At 34.9% G+C, this 22,229-nt stretch overlaps 1 protein-coding gene across 3 annotated transcripts in view; it reads right to left on the reverse strand.

Moving 5' to 3' along the window:
- The window catches only part of ATRNL1 (attractin like 1), a 428,574-nt gene that overhangs the window by 215,358 nt on the left and 190,987 nt on the right, over positions 1-22,229 (reverse strand). For all 3 annotated transcript variants that reach the window (XM_054276784.1, XM_054276783.1, XM_054276785.1), the window contains exon 25: positions 1,418-1,479. In XM_054276784.1, the coding sequence (XP_054132759.1) occupies positions 1,418-1,479 (62 nt within the window). The remainder of the gene's footprint in view (positions 1-1,417; positions 1,480-22,229) is intronic.

The raw sequence follows: 22,229 nt of genomic DNA on the forward strand, positions 1-22,229 counted from the left end.
CATTCAGCAAACAAACCCCACAAACAAACTCAAACCCACACAAAACAAGAGACAAACAAACCCTTATTAAAATTATTCTTTTAGCTGCCAACTGTTGACATCCTATCTGTGCATTTACCCAGAACCAACTGGATGAGACAGACCATCACACTTGGAGAGACAATTCCATGTACCCGCAGAGATGGCTGCACCACCAAAGAGCCTTTAGTTCCCCTTTTCTATGGCTGCACCAGGGCACAGAGCATCAACAAACTGCTCTTAGTTCACCTCTGCTATTTGCCACAGGATCCTCTGGTCTGTTGTACTTGCACAGACTTTGCTTTCTTCTGTATGGTTTGTAAACTAAACATTTGCATAATCATCATAAGTTATAGAACTTGCTGTCTCCCCATGAGAAAAAGAGAATAAAACTGCAAAACACACACACAAAAAAACCCCAAAAACCAAACACCCAAACACCACTAGGCTGACCTTTAGGCAATCAGCATTTTATTGCTCTGTTTGTGGTGAAAGAGGAGAATTGGGATATTTTATACCACCTACTAAACTCCTCCCCATTAGCCAAAGCCCTGGGTATAGAAAACTTCAGGCTCTGTTCATTTCTGTGCCCTTTTTGGCAACAGAAATAACAGGATTTGGACCATTCACAGTATTTAAGAGTCTGATTCTTTAGGTACAGTTCCTCAGAGCACAGTGATTAAAGTCAACAGAGAAGACATACTGTGAACTTGTGAAATAAAGTTTTGGCCTAAAAATACAGAAAGTCTGATGAACAGACCTGTCTGTCACTGTTCACATTTTGTGTACACTTCATGGTTATTGGGCAATATCTCCACAGCAAGATTTCAAAGCACTGTAACTAATCTGTGTATATTCAAGTTTGTGACATTTTATAAGATAGCTGAATGTTTAAGAAGCCTTTCAGTGGAGTTTTGTTCACATTCTAGAATAGTTTTTCATTTGCAGTTGAAGCCCATCCTCACATTGCTGCCACAACCAAATCTCAGGCATCAGCTACTGCCTTTCACAGTCAATCTCTGACACATGAAAGCATTAGTAGTGACATGCTGTGTTTTATTAAAAACAACAAGCTATTGAACAGAGCCATCATTTTAAATAATTCCGTAAAAGTGTTTACAGAAAAATCACATGCATGAATTAGAGTTTAGCTGGCTTTTCCTAATAACTGTAATATATGGTACAAATTCAGCTAATCTTCATGAGGTGTGAGGACTGTACCACTGAATATGAAATACAGAATTATATAATGCAAGATTCCAGCAGCTGCCCCTCCACTGGTGCAAAGTTTGAAGGCCTCATTTCAGGCATTTCTCAAGATTCAGAAACTGGTTAAGATACTAGTTTGATGGCAAAGAGTCATCAGGATTTCAGTCAGAAGACAAAAAAAGCAATTTACCTGAAGAAGGTGACAAAGAACTGCACCAGATCCATGATAGTATTGTGCTGTGAGAAGGCAATCTGCAAATAAAACAGAAGTAAATTACAACATTTCCAGACTCAACAGCTCTTTTTAGGCAAGGGCTTTATGGCTCCATGGATGATTACTTTCAAGTGTAATTTCAGTCTAGTCTGCACACACCTGCATTTATGATAAATTGAGATGAGCAACTAATTCCCATATCCTCGCTGGTATCAAAACACAAACAATGGAATATAATACTTTTACTGAAGTAAACTTAATAGAAATATCCACTTACTAGGAAGAATAAAAATAATATGAAAAATATTAGGAAATCATATTGTTATAAATTGTCTTGTTTATAGTCAACTGTTTTAACCAACACCATCTTCCATTTTAATAAAAACACTGAAACGAGGTTTTAGAGAAGACAAACAACATAGAGCTTAAAATTAATGCATTTAAAATATTTTAATTGTATAATATTAAAATTAATGTATATGTTAATTTAATTTTTATAAAAGATAAATCCCGTGCATAATAAAACAGTTTCAAAGCAAATTACTTTAAAGACAAAGTAATAAATATTCTTTTGGGCTACATTTTTATAGCCTCACCAGAACATGCATTAGTTCAGCTCCTTGCTGTAATTTTTGTGAATATTTAAGAATTATCTCTAAGACAGCATAGAGACATTCACACTTGCATGCAATACAGGCTATAATTATTTTTGTAAGTAATTTTTGCTAATGTTAAGAACATTATTTAATATTTATGTTATATCTACAAATATCCACAAGTCCCTGTCTTGCTCAGTTTTTCAGTGTATAATTATCAAACTAAAGATACAGAGAATCTTCTACTTTGAATTGTACAAAGTGTTTATCTAATTATATTTACACTCTTTTCAAATAATTGTTGGGTTTAGAAATCCTGGTGCATTTAAGATCTGATCTTGACTAGTAATTACACCAAATGACTCTGAATCCCTTTCATAGCTTACTTGCGAACTTTTGAAATGATAATTCATGATACCGAAGAATTTCATTTTTTAAAATTTGTTTTATTTTATTTTATTCTTATTTTAGACCAAAGCTATAATGCAAATTTCGGTAATAACAGTGTTGCTGTGCCTTGTGCCAGCCAAACCCAGCTAAACATAGATCAATTACCTAAAAGATAACATCTGAGAAAACTCTTCTTTGGCCCAGTATAAAGTGCATCCCAAGCATAAACAATTGTTTAAGCACACTTTGAACAAAAATGAATCCTTTACAAATAATTTTTTATATTTTAAATGCTGTCTGGATTTACTTCAAATTCTGTTTAGTACTCAAATTCACTCCTGGTATTTCCATTATGTTTTTTACAAGTACCATACTTTAGGTGATGAACTAGCAGAAGGAGAAAAAAACAGTTTTGATAGAGTTCACCTTTTGTGACCTGAAATTCTCTTTGTTGAAGGAGCATTTTACGTTACTACAATTATTTTCATTTGAGGTGTCAGAATTCCTTAACGGCCCCCTGTGAGTCTGGAAACAACTCCAGTCTGCAATCAAACCCAGCAATCTGATCACAATCGTACCAGGAAAGTTTCACCTCAATTTTTTAAAAAAAAGCAAGCAAAAAAACTTTTTTAACAATACTGGCCAAATTGGAAGACAAGGCATTGTGACTGCTGGCAAATCCTTTATAGCAATTAAGGATTCAAAAGTGAGATAAGCAGCAGAATATGCCAGAGAGCACCGATACAAGGATGCACTGCGATCAACATTTCAGGTACTTCTTAACTTTTCATGTTCTGGTTACACACCTGATATAGGAAATACACTTTACACTGAATAATGATGGATAGAATAGGTCTGTTGAAAGAGGAACAATTTCTGAACCAAGATTTTTCCGGCCTTCAGAAGTTAATGCCTGCAGGAACAGATTCATTTTTCCCATTGCTCCAGTTCATCTTTACCTCGACTATCATATCTAGCAGCAATAGTGTCCTACAGAACAATAGGTCAAGATCTGTTCCACGACAAAAATGAGACAATCTTGAAAGTCTAACTCAGGGAGAACTTTCATATGGAAATAGCTAGCCTGCCCTTAGAACTTTGCGTTCTAGTTTAAAGATATAGGTGTCAAAAAGCCATCTCCACAATTCTAACACTACCAATTGTGCAAAAGGAAAAGGAAAACTAGGCACTAAATCCAGATTGCACATTTGCAGAAAACAGGAACCTAATCCACAAAATGTGCCATACATTCAAATAATGTATACAAAAAGAAATTATAATCTGTGCTCCACTTCATGACATTACCCACTAAAGCAAACTCCTATCTGCTCAGGCTCTCAAACCATGAACAAATATTTCCGTTAATACACTTTCTCCATCTTCCACTGTTAACAAATTAAAAGCGAACAAATAAGAGAAACTAAAATAAATACATGGCAAAACTCTGATAGAAGGTCTAATTTTTAAACCTTGAAACGTAATGCAATAAGGTCAGACATAACCCAAACTAAACTGCCTGCACTGTGTTGATTATGCAGACTTAAACCCTGCAGAATTATTACTTCCTTCAGTATCATGAAAACCATAATTTAATTTCTTCTTGGATAAAACTATTATACCCTCCCACACTGGTGCTAGGTATGTACTGAAGCAGAAGAAATGGATACCAACTGAACATAAAGGCTGACATTTTGGTGTCCAACATCTTTCATACTTTTTTGATTGACAATTTCTTACTGAGACAACTTCAGACAAAAAACATAAAAGTCAGCTGAGGAAAATTGTTTAGATCACTACATTTTTGTGTATACACAAAAATGGGTTTCTTGTGTATACAGAAAAATTTTTTTTCAAAGGAAAATGTAGAAGACCAAACACTGCGACAATATGGAATGAGGGTGCTAGAAAATTTAAACACATAAACTCTACATTTACATTTCATTGCACAAAGTAAAGTTTAGCTATATACTCTGTAGAAACATGACCGCAGAGACCCAAGTATAAACTGTTTTAAAGACATTATAATGTCTTTAAAGCATTGCACAATAATTTTGGGGTGGGGAATGGTACCTATGGATATCTTCAAACTCAGTGAATACATGACTACTGAATAACCAGCAGTTACAAATTAAAGGATACTCTGATTTCTTCATTTAAATATAAATAAAATCGTAAGTACAATTATATTCTGAGATATCTTTAGAAAGAGCAAAAATGGTTCTGACTCTTCCTTCCCATTGGACTTCAACCATGAAGAGTGGCCTGCAAAAGTGACAGATGTACGGCAGGAAATTGTCCATTTCCTAACAGAAATATTTAACAGGCAAAACACAAAATATCTTTTCTTTTCGCTTGGAAAACAGAAATTCCAAGAGAACATATTACATCTAAATAATTATGTCTAAATAAGAGAAACATTAAACTCTTGCTGGCTAAAAAAGCCACACATTTATTCCATATACTGGCCTTCCTAGAACACAATAAATTTTGAAATGTATCTGAATTTTCCCATGTGGAGTATATCTGATCTGGTCCCATGTGTGAACCTCATCTAAATTAGTCAGCTACCTTACAACCATCAGCAGAGATAGGAAGGCACTTCATAGGTGAGTGACTCTAAAATAGATGTGGAACTCTCATAAATTGGAAGGAATTGCCCTATGGAGCTGCCATTTCTCTCTACTAACAACACTGGGATTCTGTGATTAGTTTAGGTTATAGACCTAATGTCAAACTTAGAATATAAATAATATTAGGTGAGATAAATTTCTCCCATGGTTTGTAAGTACTCACTTGGTATTTCTGTAAAACAGTGTACTGATAAAACAGGCAAAAGCAATATTTATTGTTGGGATTAAAAGATCTGAGAAGCAATATGAAGCTAAGTGGCTGTTGCAGAATCCTCCTTCCTTCTGCTGTGTCAATGCCTGTAAAGAATTCAGTCTGATGTTGACAAACAGTCCTCCCAGATGATAAGATTTAGTGATAACGAAACTTTCATACTGATAACATAAACAGAAAATGAAAGATAACAAAGAAATTCAGACTTCACATCAAGATTTGATAAACAGCTTCCTCAGATTATCTCTGCATGCTGCAGCCCTGTCTCTTATGCTGGCACACATTACATTATCAAAATATATAACCCTTCATTTCTCAAAAAATGTAGTAATTACAGGATATTATTTCCACTATTCAGAGTCATAAGAGGCTGAAAGACAATCTAGTTTTGTATTCAAGTAAGATGAAAGACACTCCTAAATAAGGTTATAACAGCTGAACTTTTTTTCCTACCTAATAGGCACTTTATCTATTAAATTCAATATGCATATTCCACTTCTTTATTCAATTCTGTGCTTGTGTACATGGATGAAGAAACATATATCACACAGAAAAACCCAACATTAATAAACTCCAGGAAGTGAAGGAGAGAATGTGAGGGAGGGAACTGTTATTTAACTTACAGTTTTACTCAGCATGCAAAGCATTTTCATAATGATTCATATGGACATTATTAAGAAATTGAAATATTGAATATTGAAGTCAATGAAAGAATGGAAGAAAATTAAGAGACATAGACAAGAGACAAATTACATGTTTCAAAGTTAAATTTAAAAAAAGATTGAAAGTAATTGGCACAAAGACCTATAGCACTGGAAAGTTATTTTAGACATAAATCTTTGCAGGATTGAGTTATCCTACAAACTGTGTGAAACAGCAGATTTCTAGACAACATCTTTCAAAACTCTGATTTTTAAAAGCCTGCCTAGATTAAATGGACAGGAAGAAAAATTAGAAACAGAAGTGAAGGGAATGAGGTGAGAGAATTTGTCAGGCAGAGCTGAATGATTAAATTCTACTACAAAGAGAAGCATTGCATGACAATATGGTTTTGTTTGTCAAGCTACATTAAGGAAAAGCCATTTTTGTCACTTGCTAGAATTGAATTTTCCTTTCAACCTCAGGTTTCAGCCTTCTTGGTATGCCTTCTTCTGACATCTTATTATGACTTGATAAATTAAGGAGTTTCCCATTAGGAAAGCTGCACCTGTTACGGAATGTGCTCTGATCATCCCAGAGTCACAGGAACGGGGATGGGCAGGAACATCACAAACTGAGGCTGTTCAACTTCCCACTCAAAGCCAGGCTACTGCCAGCACCAGGTCAGGCCAGCAGTGCCCTTTCCAGGGTAAGTTTTGTAAACCTCCAAGAGAGAACATTCCATGCCCAGTCCAGAAAATTTGTTTCAACACACCATTGCTAATGCAACAAATTTTTTCTAATGTTCAATCTGAAACTCTCAAGGTGCAGATTCCACTTGTCCTTTCATTCTGAAGTTTATCAACAGAAAAATGTCCTGCATGCAAGACATTTTTCACCTTTCCTAAATAAATTAGTAACTTTACACTGAGCTATTTGAATGACTGCAGAACTTAAAATGATGTTCATGGCACTTAACATTCATGTGTATGTGTAGAAACATATATATCAGAGATGGAAAATGTGCGGCGAAAACAATAAGATTTCTTTTTTCAAATTTCTCTAAGTTTTTTATTTCTTACATCTACAGTAGAGCTGGTTTTGCTAGACAATCTACCAGTTAACCAACTGGCTGGTCTCCAGCCTAATAAAAATGATAATAAAATTTTTATAAGGCTACAAAAGCTGAATTGTTAAAACTTATGCAATGTTTTGTTCATTTTAGAAATCAAATACTTGGTTAGAGAAGGCAAAACATGCCCTGAATTTTGCATAAAGATCATGCCATTCAAAATAATGTATGCAAAACCCATTGTGAGATGACAAGAAAAGGGCAAAGCATTTTCTTAAACATGAAGAGAGTAATTTCCCAAAGTTTATTGTTATAAATGTAGAGCATGCTATAAAGCTGTTGGAGCTGTGAAATAAAAAATTTTGTATTTGCAATGGCACTTTTCTTGATTACTGTGGATTAGCATATTTATGAGGTTACTCAGCCTCAGGTTTAAACCCACAAATCAAAGGTTTATATCGGCATGGGTAATGGATTACACAGGAGTCTCTGGCCTACAATATCCCAGAGGTATCTGTCTTTCAGAAGATTTATGTGTATAATACCACTTTGTAGAAATTACACTTTCTGATCTTTTGCGTGGTGCTTGGTGATTCCCCTCTCTAATGTCTAAAACAACCAAAAAGCAGCAGTATCAGTCAGCAGAGGAATTCATTGATGTATTTTCTTGTTCTCCTCCTCACCTTTTGATAAGGCCATGAAAGACAGAGGCTCTAATTCCTTGATGTACATAGCACTGCTACAATGAGAGTAGAAGTCACTGTCGGCATATTTAATGTAATTACTTCTGAAAAGAGGAAGGAATCTGCATTCCAGCAGTTACCCACAGCACAAATACCTGAGTTTTGTTCATCCTATGAACAGCTGTCTGATAGAACACAGATAAAATTTTTTTAAGTCTCACTTTTTTTCTCCACAGGTGAGTGCTGATTACATTACTATCAGTGGTAAATACCTACTGACTCCCTTTTGGCTTCAGAGAAATAGAATTTCAATGGAGAACAATAATACAAGAAATGGAAATGCTTAGTCCAGACTCTCATGAAAGACTAGCCAAAAGAGAAGTCAGGTAAGCATTTTCAAGACTGTGTGTACCCAAGCGAATCTTTTTGATCATCATTGAGAAATGATGACAATGAAGACACCAAAATCTCATTGAACTCTACAGAGAAAGTGGTCTTCAGCTCTATTATTACTTCAATCTTTTACTGAAGATCCACATCTCACAGAAAAGAAAACCAAAGTATGCAAAGAAGGGTAACGGAGTGGCGTTTACATGTGCATGAGAATGGAGAGGACACATAATAACCGATAAAATTTAGAACAGCCAACATAAAAAAGTATGAGGAAAAAACTCAAGACAGATTAAGCTTGCTGTAATGAAAGTTTATTCCACTGGAGGAGAAGTGTGGGGGTTTGGATGTAAGGCATGATGTTTACTTATCTATACAAGGGGCAAGAATATTCTAACTGATTTTCTGCTGAAAGAACAAGAGACCACACTAATATGAAAATATTAATTCCTTCAAATTAAGGAGAAGTGGTTGGCTAAGCTAAGAAGCATGCAGCACACCAAGAAAGAAACTATATAACATATAAGCAAGAAAATGAGTTCTATGTTCCTCCTTGAAGAGGTGGTCAAAATGCAGAAATTGAGAACTGGGACTTTTACAAAATATAAATTGTGAGGATTAACAGAATTGTGATTCAATTTTGTTATGTTAATTTTACTCTCATTTAACTTTTATTGATCACTTGAAACGGCTATTATTGTTCAAGCTGTAAGAAATTTCAGGAAAAAAAAAAAAAGCAGATACAACTGTCAGCTTGAGACTTCACTCACCCTCATAGTACATTCTGTAGAGTCAGGATGATGGATCACTGACATATCACTGAGGATATGCTATCACAGTCAGAAGAGTATTTGTAAAAAAGTGCAGAGAAATGTGTAATGGAAATGGCAGAAACCTTTTTAACAACTTGCAGGAATTAGGTTGGGAAAGGTGGATGAGTAACTGGGTTTCAGGAGGACTCAGAATGCTGTGAAATCAAAGAGCAGGGCCTGCTCAGCTGAAACTGTTTTCCGAGAAACAAGCCCATGCTGCCTTTTTGGCAATGACATGCTGGACTACACTGACAGAAACTGGCAACAGTCATTCCCAGGAAACTACAGCATTTGTACCAAAAGTTTTGAAACTGAAATGTATGAATGTACCACCTAGAACTGTGATCTGGAGGCTGCCTGCAAAGCTCAGAACGAGCTCAGGGACAAGCAGTAAGGAGCTTCAGATTTATTTTAATTCATACAGGCCCTATTGTTGAAAAGAAAACAAATATTTAAAGTTGTCAGCACTGAGTGTACTTTTTAAAAACTGGATTTTCCAGTATAATTTAAGAAGCTCTGTTTAATCAGGCTTGTGCAAATCCACAATAACAATTTGTCTGTTGAACAGCTTTAACAAAATCAAAATCCAAAGAAAATAAACACTTTTGCAGCTAGAGCACTTCATGCCTTCAGAGAGAAAATTTAAAATAATTTCAAGAGCCCTACATAAATATGATGCTGGCCTGCACTCTGTCAAGACATGGGTTGTGCCTTTTCCCTTCTCATGTTGAATACTTCATAGCAGCTTAGGGCAGAAATGTTATTGGGGGTGATGCTTTTGGGGGTGATGGTTCAGCTATCAAGATTTCTTTTTTCATTTGAGTGGGAAGAGAGAGGGTATCTGCATAGATGAATGTGATCTCAAAATAGTGAATATCATCTTCTGGAAAAACAAGTATATGAGTCAGGGCAAAGATCCTACAGGCAAAAAACTCACACTCAGAAAGATAAACTCATTTTCTGTTATACAGACCTTTACTTTGGAATTCTGAAATGCCTCATTTGCTGTTCTGAATCTATATGGCAGGGGAGTAAGGCAATAAGTAAGAAATTGATTTAGAAGAGTAAGTCTAGTAAAGATCAGGTATCTTCCAGCCTTCCTCTATGCCTCAGAAAAAATATTTCTTCTTTTAACTAAGGAAACATTTCCAAGTGCAATCTGGCAAATTTGAGGAAATTCTCTAACAAAAATTTTGTTTCCTAAAAAATAAAAGCTATAGAGCGTAGCTCTGCATGTCCTGCATGGACAGCTGTGGGCACAAAGATTGATTTTAAAACAGTGTCCAAAAGATTTTTTTAACAAGATAACAAGGGAGATGATCCCAAAATATACCAGCTGAGGGAAAGACACATAAAAAAAGTGCCCGTGTTTTCAGACATCAAAGGAAACAGAAGAAATTACTTATAAAAGCATCAATTATTCACAATAATTTTAGACAAAATTTCTAACAAAATATGGGGTGCTGCAGAGAGCTAGGAAATTTGAGGTCTCTATTTTCTCCCATAGCTACCAGTTTTCAAAAATTGGCTGAGCTGGCCCAAAAAACCACAAAATAGTTTTGATGAGCCTTTAAAGGAAGAATTACTTTCCTAAAATTTGAAAAAAAGTAAAAAGGTTCTGCTTAAAAACAAAATAAAAAAAGTAAGTGAACACTTGTTTTAACCCTGAAATATTTTTTCTGCAAAGTTTTAGAAGCTAAAACAATTTTTCTCCAAAAATTTTCCCACAAAATCATCATATTTGACAAACTCCAATTATTTCACTCTATAAGCCTGACCAGGCTTTTTTAGGAGAGCTATGTGCAGGGCACAGAGGAACAAATACTTTAAAAGACAATTCAGACTATCTGGCTCCAAGTGCAGGAAGGTGTTGAAAAAGTGAAGTTAAGAAATTAAAATCATACTCTTTACTCCCTGCAGGGTGAACTTCTCACATAAAGATTTTAAAGGTATCTATATTGCCAGCAGTCATTTGTAAGAAATATCCTCAGAGTATTCCAGGAAAGATTTTCAGTACATTTTCTGGGACAAAAATACAGCAGAAAGATGTCTTCAACTAAATGCTATGACTACAGCCAAAAAGAAGCATTGTTTTTAATCCTCAATGATTACAGAAATTCCCCAGACCATTCCAACACCCCTTTTTCAAATGAGAATACACTCATGGTTTTCACTGAAACAAGAACATACATATAAAAAATACAGATTTGTATATTTATTATTTCTGAGAACGAACACTTAATTGGTTTCTAGCTGCAAGTAAGGGGTTTTTGCAATTATTTTATGCATCTGTAGAAGGCTTAATGCTGATTTATGGTGTTTACTGAATCTTGACTTAGCCTGGTGGGAAACAGTACAAGGAAACCACACAACTATATTCAAGGGTTACAAGTGATTTCCACAAATGAGGCATTCTATACTGCAAAACTCTTTCAATACAAATCATTCTCAGTAATCTATTTTTAAAAACCACTAAGCTAAAAGTGGTTTATGTACCAATTGTCTTTTTAAACTTCAACCTAAACCCATTCAAATTGAAAAGCAGGAAACTCCATTTAAACATAAGAAATATTTTTTACTGCAAGGAGGATCGAAGATTGCAGCAGGCTGCTCAGACAGGTTGGGTATTGATCCTCAGTCCTTGGAGATATTCAAAACCTGACTCAACAAGGCCCTGGACAACTTGCTCTAGCTGACCCTGCTTTGAGGGGTCAGACGATCTCCAGATGGTCCTTTCCAACTCCAGTCATTCTGTGATTCCAGAATAAGCATGATTATTTCCAATCTCATGGGTGTTGGTACAAGTTATTAGGCCTCTGTGTCAGTAACAGAAGAAAAGACAGAAAAAGGATTTCTGAAAGATTTAATTTCCTCTCCATTGTTCCAAGGCTGGCAAGCCTAAAAATGCTTACTTGAAATAACAAATGCTACCTAGTTGAATGTATTGCACCAGAGATTATTATGCTTTTTCTTAATTTTAAAGCATAAAATACATCATGCAAATGTCTGTTTATATCACAAGGAAAGAAAAATGGTAGCAACTGACAGACACTCAAGTCTGCTACACCAAAAGTTCCTGAGATAAATGCCCTGATTCTGGTAATGATCACAAATACTTTGATGTAATATAAGCTATATATTTACTGCAACACACTATTACAGTAGCACCAGTCTAATGCCTATAGTTGGTGAAGAGGACTTCTCTGCCTTTTCATTATTGGCCTGAAGAACTGCACTGGGAAGTGTTATCTACTCAATGATTCCATCTTTGGACAATACCATTCATTTCATCTTCCAGAGCTTTAATAAGCCAGAGTTATTACAGTTTTAAAATGATCTTTCAAAAAAAAACGTTTATTCATTCTTAATCGCTACATTTCCAATCTTGGTCTTAAAAAAACCCAAAACCAATTGTTCAAATCTGCTTAATATCCTTCCAAAGTTAACCAGTTGAGAGATTTTAAGTGTTCTGAAATTGAAGCTAATGAATGTATTACCAAAAAATCTGTTTTCCCAACCTTTTCACTAAGAACTATATAAAATACAAACTCGTGTCTGCTATAGTATTTACGTTATTAATTTTTTACTATTTATTAACTTTTTCTTTACTGTGATTAAAAATCTTAATGCCAATATTCAATCAAGTCTCTACCATAAACATTCCTGCTGCCTTTTTCCTACTAAATGAAGAAATTCTCCTTATTTTCCTCTACCTCTTATCTACTGAAATTCTATCCAAAAGTTTTAGTGACTTTTCAAGGTCACCAAATATTTGTTGTGCCACAATTTAAAAGCCTGATAGGAATCAAAGATACCAGAACTCCAGGGCAATTTCAGGTCAACCTCTTCTTTATTGAAGGTTGATAGGTTTTGATCTGTTTCATGGGTGAAGTCATTAGACCAATATTTCATCTGAACACCCTTTAAAGATGTTGGGTATGAAATGTAAGAATTTCAATGGAAGTGAAAGGCAATTGAAGCTCACAAATTGAGGGAAAATCTTAATAATTTTCCATAATTTTTTCAACATAATTTAGCATGAATGTGTTTCCTACTTAAAACTCAAACTGCTGACAAATTCCAAGATCAAGTATTTAAAAACAATTAACATGTTTGGGATCCAAACTTTGAACAGATAAGAAAAATATTTGAATAAATTGTAATAAAATTGCACAATACACTCCTTAAAATATTCAAAACCTAATGTGTTTTCCACAGATAACTGATATTCCCAGTTTCAGATTTTTATCCTACTAAATATTATCACTTCTAAGTACTTGCAGTTCATCCATGGGCAAAAATTATCTACTAAAGAACAGAAAATCTCACAGAAATCTTTACTGCCATGGATTGGACTGCCATAAAAAGCTGATTTTCTGAGAGTAGGTCTTGCACATTTTAATCATAATTGGATATTTGCTTTGAGAAGCAAAGCCTGAGTTCAAAGATGAGGCTGCAGTCTGTAAGCAGATCGACAATTACAAACTGAGACTAGAGTTAAAAATCTCAGTTCTGGAACACTTAAAATTAACTTTTTAAATCTGCACTTTGTATAATCTCCAAAGCACTAGCAGCTCCATCAGACTGGAAGAATGAGAAACTGCATCAATTTGGCCAAGAGCAGAGCTCTCATCCATCTGTTTGGGAGTAAAAGTCTCACTTGATGGGTCAAGAAACACCTTACACCTGAGTACCTATTTCAGATGCAAAATTGCTGGGTTTATATATATTTTTCTATTAGACATCCAAAGGAGAAGCTCACTGTTTTATAAAGAATAAAGATAATAGCTACATAAATGTTACAATATTTAACTTGTTGAAAGAAAAATTGCACCTTTAGTTTTTGAAGCCTGTTCCAATGCTGCACTTATGTCATATAACTGAGCTTGGTTTAAAGTATAAGTATCCATAAAAAGGTGATATGATAATATCTTGTGCTAATGGTGCCATTATCAAGCTATAAAATGGTGCCATTATTTTGCCCAACTGTGTGGCTTCATGCCCAAGGCCGTTGTTCCAGCTGGGAAGAACAACTCACAGTAATATGGCATATTATGAAATTTCCCTAAATATGTAAGAGGTTTCATAAATGGAATGCATTTATGCAAGCCACACTATTATGTAATAAAACAGTCTCCTGATTTATGTCTGAGAGTAGGAAATCATGTCAAACCATCCCTTTCTAGGACTCAAAAAATGAAATATACATTTTGAAAGCTAACTAAAATGGAAAAAAGAAGTTGATATGGACCTCATCCTCAAATACCTGCTATAAAAGTTATTTCCCTCACATTCTGGAAGCAAGCCAGTTGTCAGAATTTAGGGTGACAAACGATAAACAGGTCAGTGGTCAAAAACCAAAATTCCTTAAAGCTCTCAAGACAGTGTTCAATGCATAAAAACCCAGTGATTATAAATACAGCTAAATATGCCATCTGCAACATTTCTCCTTCATCTTGGATCCTGTCTGGTTTATGTACACAATCCATAAGACACCTCTTACTTTGAGCATTCTTGAGAGTCACCGAGTCCCAGCTTTGTCTCTCAAGTTCAAGAAAAGATGAGCTGACAGACCTGCAATGGCATCTTTACAAATTCATTATTAACATCTGGCCAGTTACTAGTTTTGTACTTCAAACATGATCATAATTCTTCACGCTCACAAATTGAAACTGCAAAGGGAAGAATAATTCTTGGCATCATTCTCACATAAGAGGCAAATCTAAATTATGACATCAGTTGCAGATTGACTCAGTAGTAAATTACTAAATCCAATTTACTCAGGACCTTGTAATTTAGTTTCAATCTAATTTAATTTAATTTTAGCTGTGATATATAAATGTTGATTAGTAGACTATTGCATAAGAATACAAAGTATTTAAGTTTCTTAAGTTACTAATATTTAAACTACAGTAGTTTGGGGGGGGGGGGGGGGTTGGCATGCTTTTTATCCCAAAGGCAGAACAGAATAATATTAAGAACCACACAAGCAAATGTCAATAAAATTAAATCTGCTATCCATGCCAATTAACTCTACAACATAGTTTTCTAGAATTGAAAATAATTCTCCCTTTGCAAATAAACTGAGCTAGAAATACACTCCATAATTTATACTGACATGGGCTTATCCTTGCCAAAGATACGGCTACAACTGCTGCTCTTCAGAAGTGATGGCTACTTACGTTTGAAATTTAGATTTCTCTATCATGTGATTATCACTCAGAGATCTTACAGAGTTCTCTGATTTTTTTGTTTTTGAGATCTTCCAGTACTGAATGAAAGCACAATGAAAGGACACTTTAAAGAACTGTGCAAACATACACCAAAATGTCATCTGTTTTATTCCCTACTTTTGCTATGTTGTACTTACTGGTCTTTACTTCAAGTCAGATGAACTGTAAAAACTAAGCTATGAGAAGCTGTAGTTAACACATTTTCACAAATAAAAGAATGATAAAAATCGGGATAAACCTATCAGTAGCAGCCATTTGCTAATTACATAGCTGTACTTACGCTAAAGCTATAAAGGTCGATTAAAATAATTCATCTGGCAATCTAGCTAGAATTTTATGCTGCAATATTCACTAAAAAATTAAAAATTGTCATGAAAACCGTCAAACTACATTATAAATTCTGCCCCTGGGCCACCTCCCTTGACATGCTGGCAGCACCCTGCCTAACTCAGCCCAGGTCACCTTTCCCTTCTCAGAGCACGTTGCTGGCTCATGGCTTTTCCTCCCCAGGTGCAGGATTTTGCACTTCCCTTTGCTGAACTCCATGAGGTTCCTGTCAGCCTGTTTCTCCAATCCCTCCAGGTCCTCCTGGATGGCAGCACAGCCCCTTGGCATAGCTCAGACTCCTCCTGGCTTTGTGTCCCCAAAGAACTTACTGTCCCATTATCCAGATGAGTCCATTAAACCTCATAGCACTTTTCCACAAATTATTATTTCACTTACAAAGTGTTCCATAGGAACAACCCAAATGGACAGACTTAATTTTACCTTTGGATAAATAGAACTGCTACAATCTACTGCACTGACACTGAGGTAATTCTGACTTGTACAGGGAAATGAATATGGAAATGTATGGAAATAATTATGTAAAGGAATATACTCCTTATATATTTATATATACATATATATATACTTACATATATAAATGAAAAGTAAATGGCATCAGGAAAATGTGCCACATTCAGATTGAGATATCTGTATCTGCCACTCAATTTATTATCTTCCTAAGCCTACCACCAATTTCCTGACATATTTTATTTCTAGTACAATAGAATAGGCAAGAGGAAGGTATTAAATAAAATAGATTTAATATTGTTGAACAAGTTTATTTGAATACTGATGCAGTCCTTGTGAAAAATTAAGTTCAGGCTTTCAGTTAAATCTGTTTTGTAACTACATGAAATCTGGTTCTGGTGAAAGAAGGATTAGCAAACTCCTATTTCAGAAAACTGATGCTACTTTGCAGCCAATTTTTATGGTTGTGTGATGAGGAAAAGCAGTTCTATACTATATAAAATCTATACTTTTAGTGTCATATGAATCTAATTTTTCTGGCAGACATGTCTCATACAAGGTCAGTAGATAAGCACTTTCTCAAAATGTCTTATAAGCTTCCTAAATCCATAGTTTCATTTTTCCTAACTGAGCAAACATCAACTATCCTTTTTCTTAAGAGAATAAAAAGAACAATAATTCCATATACCATTTTTTTCTATTAACTGCACTCAACCCTTTATAAAAGATAATGGATCTTCTGCAGCATCAGAAAGTAAAAATAAGGAGTTCACACATAAAGTGATCCATGAGTAATCAATATGCAATATTCAGGCTACTCATCAGAGCCCCCAACCAGAGGAAGAATTTGGTTACATTGAGACATGACTACTAAGTCAATGATATGGGTTTGAAAACAAAATACACAAGAGACAGGAAGCAATTACTCTAAATTAACAGATCGCTAATGCTAAAGCTAGATTTTCTACAAAAACATACAATAATGCTTTTAAAAGCTGAGCTAAAAGGTTTGAATTACACATTTCCCAAGTGAAACAATTTCTACTCAAATTTAAATAATATGCTTTAAAAATCCCTTTAAAAGTTAAGGGGAAGAAACAGAAAAAAACCCCCAGCATTCCAATGCTGCTCCAGCAGAAGCCAAAGCAGCAGATGCTGTGGATGCTGTACCTGGCACACCCTGCAGAGCAGCACTGCTAAGGTGTGGGCACCACCCAGAACAGCAGCTGCTGAAAGGCAGCTTGGATTCCTAACAGGGAAACACCTGAGAAAGAGGAAACTTCCTTTTCTTGACTATTTATAGTTTTGATTCAAGACAGGGAAGGCACCACAGTTATTCTTATCAATACTAAAAAGATGTTTATGTTTAATAGCCTTTGCTTGAAAGGGAAACTCTCTACAGAAAATGGTTGGAAGTGAGACTGTTGATGGAATGAGAAGAGAAAAATGCTTATTTGATAGCAGGAAAATAACAGAAAGTCTACTTTTCTTCTTGAAAAGATTTTAGCATGAACCTTCAGATTAGAAAAATTTGTGTAACTACACACAGCAAAATGATGTGTAAACCAGAGCCATTACAAATATTCTGTTTGTACAGACAAGGGATTATTCAAAGGGAAACAAAATAATCAAAAAGAATATTTTTTTACACTAAACATGTACAACTGCTGCCCAGAAGATTAAAGAGACTTCTGTTCTGGAAGGCAAGATGACTGATGAAGACAGAAAATTCCTTTGTTCTTCCTGCTCCTGAATATTGGAATGCTTCACTGAGGGAATAAATGCGTACATAAATATGGGACCATATTATTACAGAAACCCAGAATTAGAACATGGAATTTTAAGTGCTTAAGCTTTGCTTTGAAAATTTCCTTGATGGCTACAAGGTGCCGATAGATCACTCTGACTACTGGGCAAGATGGAGCCCAATGGTACCAATATCTTACACTTTAAACCTCTGAAACTGAAACAAAATTACCTCACTAATTAGGTAATTTAGGATTAAAAATTCTAATACACATATTTTAATATACTACACTCAGTTACATAAAAGTAATACTATCTCTGTTGATATCGATGTCAACAAATTTTGGGTCAGTTCAAGGCTTTTCACAAGGTATTTTATATGTATTTCATATCAGCTATCTTTGCAGGAAAAGGATGAAACAGAGAAACAGTTTACACTGTTAGGCAGCAAAGCTGTCAACATACATGAAAACCAAAACAGACAAGGACATAAGAAAAAGAATGTTCTATTTGAAAGTCACATTTGGTAGAAACACAGCACTCTTTTGCTTATCATGAATTTTCCTCACAGCTGCACTTCTACTAATCCCAAAACTGAATTTCACCAATATATAAGTTTAAGAGTTGAAATTAGACTTCTAAGATATTTTGATTATAAAAATTGCAATCAATAAAATTATAATAATTCTTATCAACTCTCATTAAATTTCTTCTACATGTTTCCATGTCTTTCCTTTTCTTCCATTAGTTTTTTCAGGACAAGAGCAACACCAGCATAAGACCTGAAGGAGTCTCCACTCTAGTTCTCCTCTTGAAACCTCTTAGCTTTAATCTCAGAGAGCTTTTGTTTCTCTTTTGAGTTCTAGTGTGCAATTCTGAATCTCCTTCAACAACATCCTTATCTTCTCAGAGAACAGTAAAAGCCCAGTGAAGCAAAGATTTTCAAGGCATGATGGAACAGTTCAACACTGCTTTTGTATATCCTGATGGACACAGTTATTTCTGGTCAGAGGTTAATCAAATATTACCCCTTGCAGCATCTGGATATTTGCCAGTTAACTCCCTAAAATATCCGCTGCCTTAGAAAAGCACAAGGGCAGTTTTCTTCAGATTAAATACCCATTTTAAAATTTGCTGGAAAACAGGTTTGTTTCATGCAAAGACAGTGAAAGTTTACTTACACAGTAAGTAATAGGGGGAGAATAAATAGGGGGTTAATAGGGAGGAGAAAAATAGAAGAAACTGAGAAAAGTAATTAAAGCTATTCCTTCATTTGCAGCAGCACAACATAGCTTTTCTTCTTTGAGAATAGGCTTCTTTACATCACTTACTAAGTCATGTTTTTATGCTGACTTGTGTAAGGTTTTGACTAATAACTAAAAAATTATTTACATACTGAGATTAAAATAAAGAAAAAAAATCATAAAAGTAGGTCTGTATGTAAATTTTGCAGTGTGGCACTGAATCCCCCAGTACAACCTGCCATGGATTCAGCACCAGAGGACACACAAACCCAAACAGAGCTCTCTGAAACTCGTGTGATGATTCTATGAAGCAAATGAGGGTGGTCCCTTTGCACTTCCCAAGTGTATGACTTCAGGGAAAGCAACTCTGAATTTTCTCCACTGCTTTACAATAGCTGTAAAGAATTTATTCATAACAGGATATGAAATAAAATCGAAGATAAATAATGGCTGACAAAAGTCATTGAGAGTACCCAGATGCCCCAACCTCTTCTGAAAATTAGCACCCAAATATCCAGATGACTTAAAAATACTACATTTATGATCTGTAACTTACAGAATCTGATGAGTGGGGATTTTGTTTTTTGGGTAATTTGTGAAAAAGAAGGGGGCGGGCCATTAGCAATTATCAAAAAAAATGTTCAAATTGTTGGAAAAAACAACCTACTGTCATAATTTCTTGTACTGTCATAATTTCTTGATTTAATAACTTTAGGAATTTCCTTTAATCTGTTTGGTAACAAAATGTCATTCATTTTGTGTCTGCCGGTCAACTACATTTTACAGAAACATTAATGTATAAATGTTCACATTAAGTGGTCAAGAAAAAGATTCTCCTTAGCAACATTTTCAGATCAAAGAAATAACTTTGCTACTGAAAGTTCAAAACACGTAGTTACATTTTACCACAAGTGGCATATTGAATATGAAAGTTTATTTTATCTGCATGATTAAACCAAAAAAAGAAGTGACAGTAACCACTGATTAATTTCTAAAATATTTCACAGAACTAAGACTGCAATAATATAAGTAGTCAAAACAAATTCAGAGATCTCTTACCACTTCTGAACGCTATTCTTTCATACTTCCTATTCCTAAAACAAAAGACAAAATCCCCTCACTAACTTTCAGAACAGAAGGTTGCAGCAATTTATCAATTCCCTGAGCAGCAGGGCAAAGTAGTCAATTCAATTAAAGACCATGTACTAGACCAATTGTATTCTCGTTCCTTGTGGAGCAAAGAGCTCTAAGTGTCAACAAACTGGCAGTGAAAGAAGAGTCAATTGGTAAAAGACCAATTTCATTTGTTTTTAAACTGTTCACAGGAAACTTACAAAGCTGAAAATGGACCTGGTTAATCCTCCTTTTCTGAAGCTCATTAACTGCTTTGTAGTAATCATTGCTTCTATGAAACTGTTAAATTGTCAATTCTTGCTCCTTCATAACAATGTCAGAGGTAATTCTAAAAACCCCTCATCCCCACCACTGTTTTCCCCCCACAATCCTTCAGGATGGCTTGTAGGACACCTACGTGTCATATCACAAAAAGGATGATTTCAATTATTTCATAAGATGTCATGAGTGGATTCACTTTACTTTTGTTGTTAGAAATTGTTCACATCAAAAATGTTCACATCAAAAAGGAAAAAAAACCAAGGAGTATTGAAAGAGGAAAATAATATCACAGAAAACATAACAAAAGCACATCAAGTACAGCAGATGGGACATATCTGCTTCCCCAAAGGGGAATCAAATCTGTCCAGATGTGGTTATACAATTCCATTCTTAAAATGTCTGGTTTCAGAGATTTTAGAAACTGCCTGTGCCACCTTTCCTTTTAGCTTGTCTAAACTATCTCCCACTGATATTCAGTCCTGTTTGTTCTTCCTCCCATTCTCCATCTCCTTCCCCCATCATCACTCAAACAGCCTGAGCTGCAGTATCAACCTTTTAAGTCTTCTTAACAAGTGAACTCACTTCAGGATTGTCTCAAGTTGTTTTTTCCAAACCTCTTTGCAATTTTTACTATCCTCTGAACTTTCAAGTTGAAACCAGGAAGAGCTAAAGGACTCTTTAGAGCAAAAGAGTAGAGCATAAGGACTGCTTTAAAAATTTTATTTAAAACACTGTTCTTCACTACAACAAATCCTGGTTTATGTCTTTTTATACCTTTTCATTTTGTTCTCTTTGTATCCTGAGTTCCTCCTTGAACACTATTAATACAAGAGGTGTCAGCTTAGCAGTAGAATTTTTAAAGTATAATATTATTTAGTATGATCATTTAAATAACTTGCTTTCACTATGTTATAAGTTTTAACAGCCTTTTAAAACCATAGCATTAGCATTGTGTATAATTAATAGCAACTGAATCTTTCCCTTTAGAAACCCTGAAACTGTTATTGCAATGATGTAGCATTTCCCATTAAGGCCTTTCTGTTAAAAAACACAATTAACCTTAGTACACCTATAGCAAATTGTCACTACTGTATCTTCCATAATTATCAGTTTAAAGTAAAAATACTAAAATAAAAAATCCCTTCCACCACATTTTGCTTCATTACACCACACTGACTGGAGTTGAACAAAGGTAATGTTTAAATATAATAAAAAGACCCCAAAAAAAAGTTTGAAAAAATATGAGCAAGAATTTCAGCATAGGCTATTTCAGAAAAATCACTCACAAAGTACTTTGCACATAGTAAATGCAACTGCAGTAACTCAGTATTTGTGCTAATTGAGACAGCATGTGAGTGGACCTGAACTGAAACTGCTGGTTCAATATCATGATATCATGGAATTTATCCCTGTGAATGATAAACCATGCAAAAACATCCCACAAATGAAACCTCAGTTAATGATCTTATAGAGTATTTGCAAACTCAGGAATATAAATTCACATTGGTACTCCTATGACAAAGCGTCTACACATTGCAATTAGGCACTCAGATTTCACTGGTTTCCTTAACTGATGAAATTCTATGACACTAGAATATAATTTGAATTTGTCATCTCAACTAAAAGCAGTTTAGTATTTCAGGTTTAATTTTTATAAGAATGTATTTTTTATTTTTATTATTATTATTATTATTTAAAAATAAGTCCTGCCCCCTTTCCATCTGGCTACAACAGGTGTAGAATAAACAGCACTGAAGCAATTTCCTTGAACCACGCCAGCCAAGCATAAAGAAAAACATAAATGGAATGTGAGGCATCTTAATGGAGTAACCAAAATTGTAACAGTAACAATGGTGCTGCGCAATTTATTCTTCTGACTGCAAAAGGATGTTTTGACAGACTAATAACTGTACCCTGCACTGTCATTCTACTGAAAGACTCAAGCAGAAGGT

The sequence above is a fragment of the Melozone crissalis genome, unplaced genomic scaffold, assembly GCF_028551555.1.
Source record: "Melozone crissalis strain CALT ecotype California unplaced genomic scaffold, PUWL_Pcris_2 ptg000019l_1, whole genome shotgun sequence".
Lineage (NCBI taxonomy): Eukaryota > Metazoa > Chordata > Aves > Passeriformes > Passerellidae > Melozone > Melozone crissalis.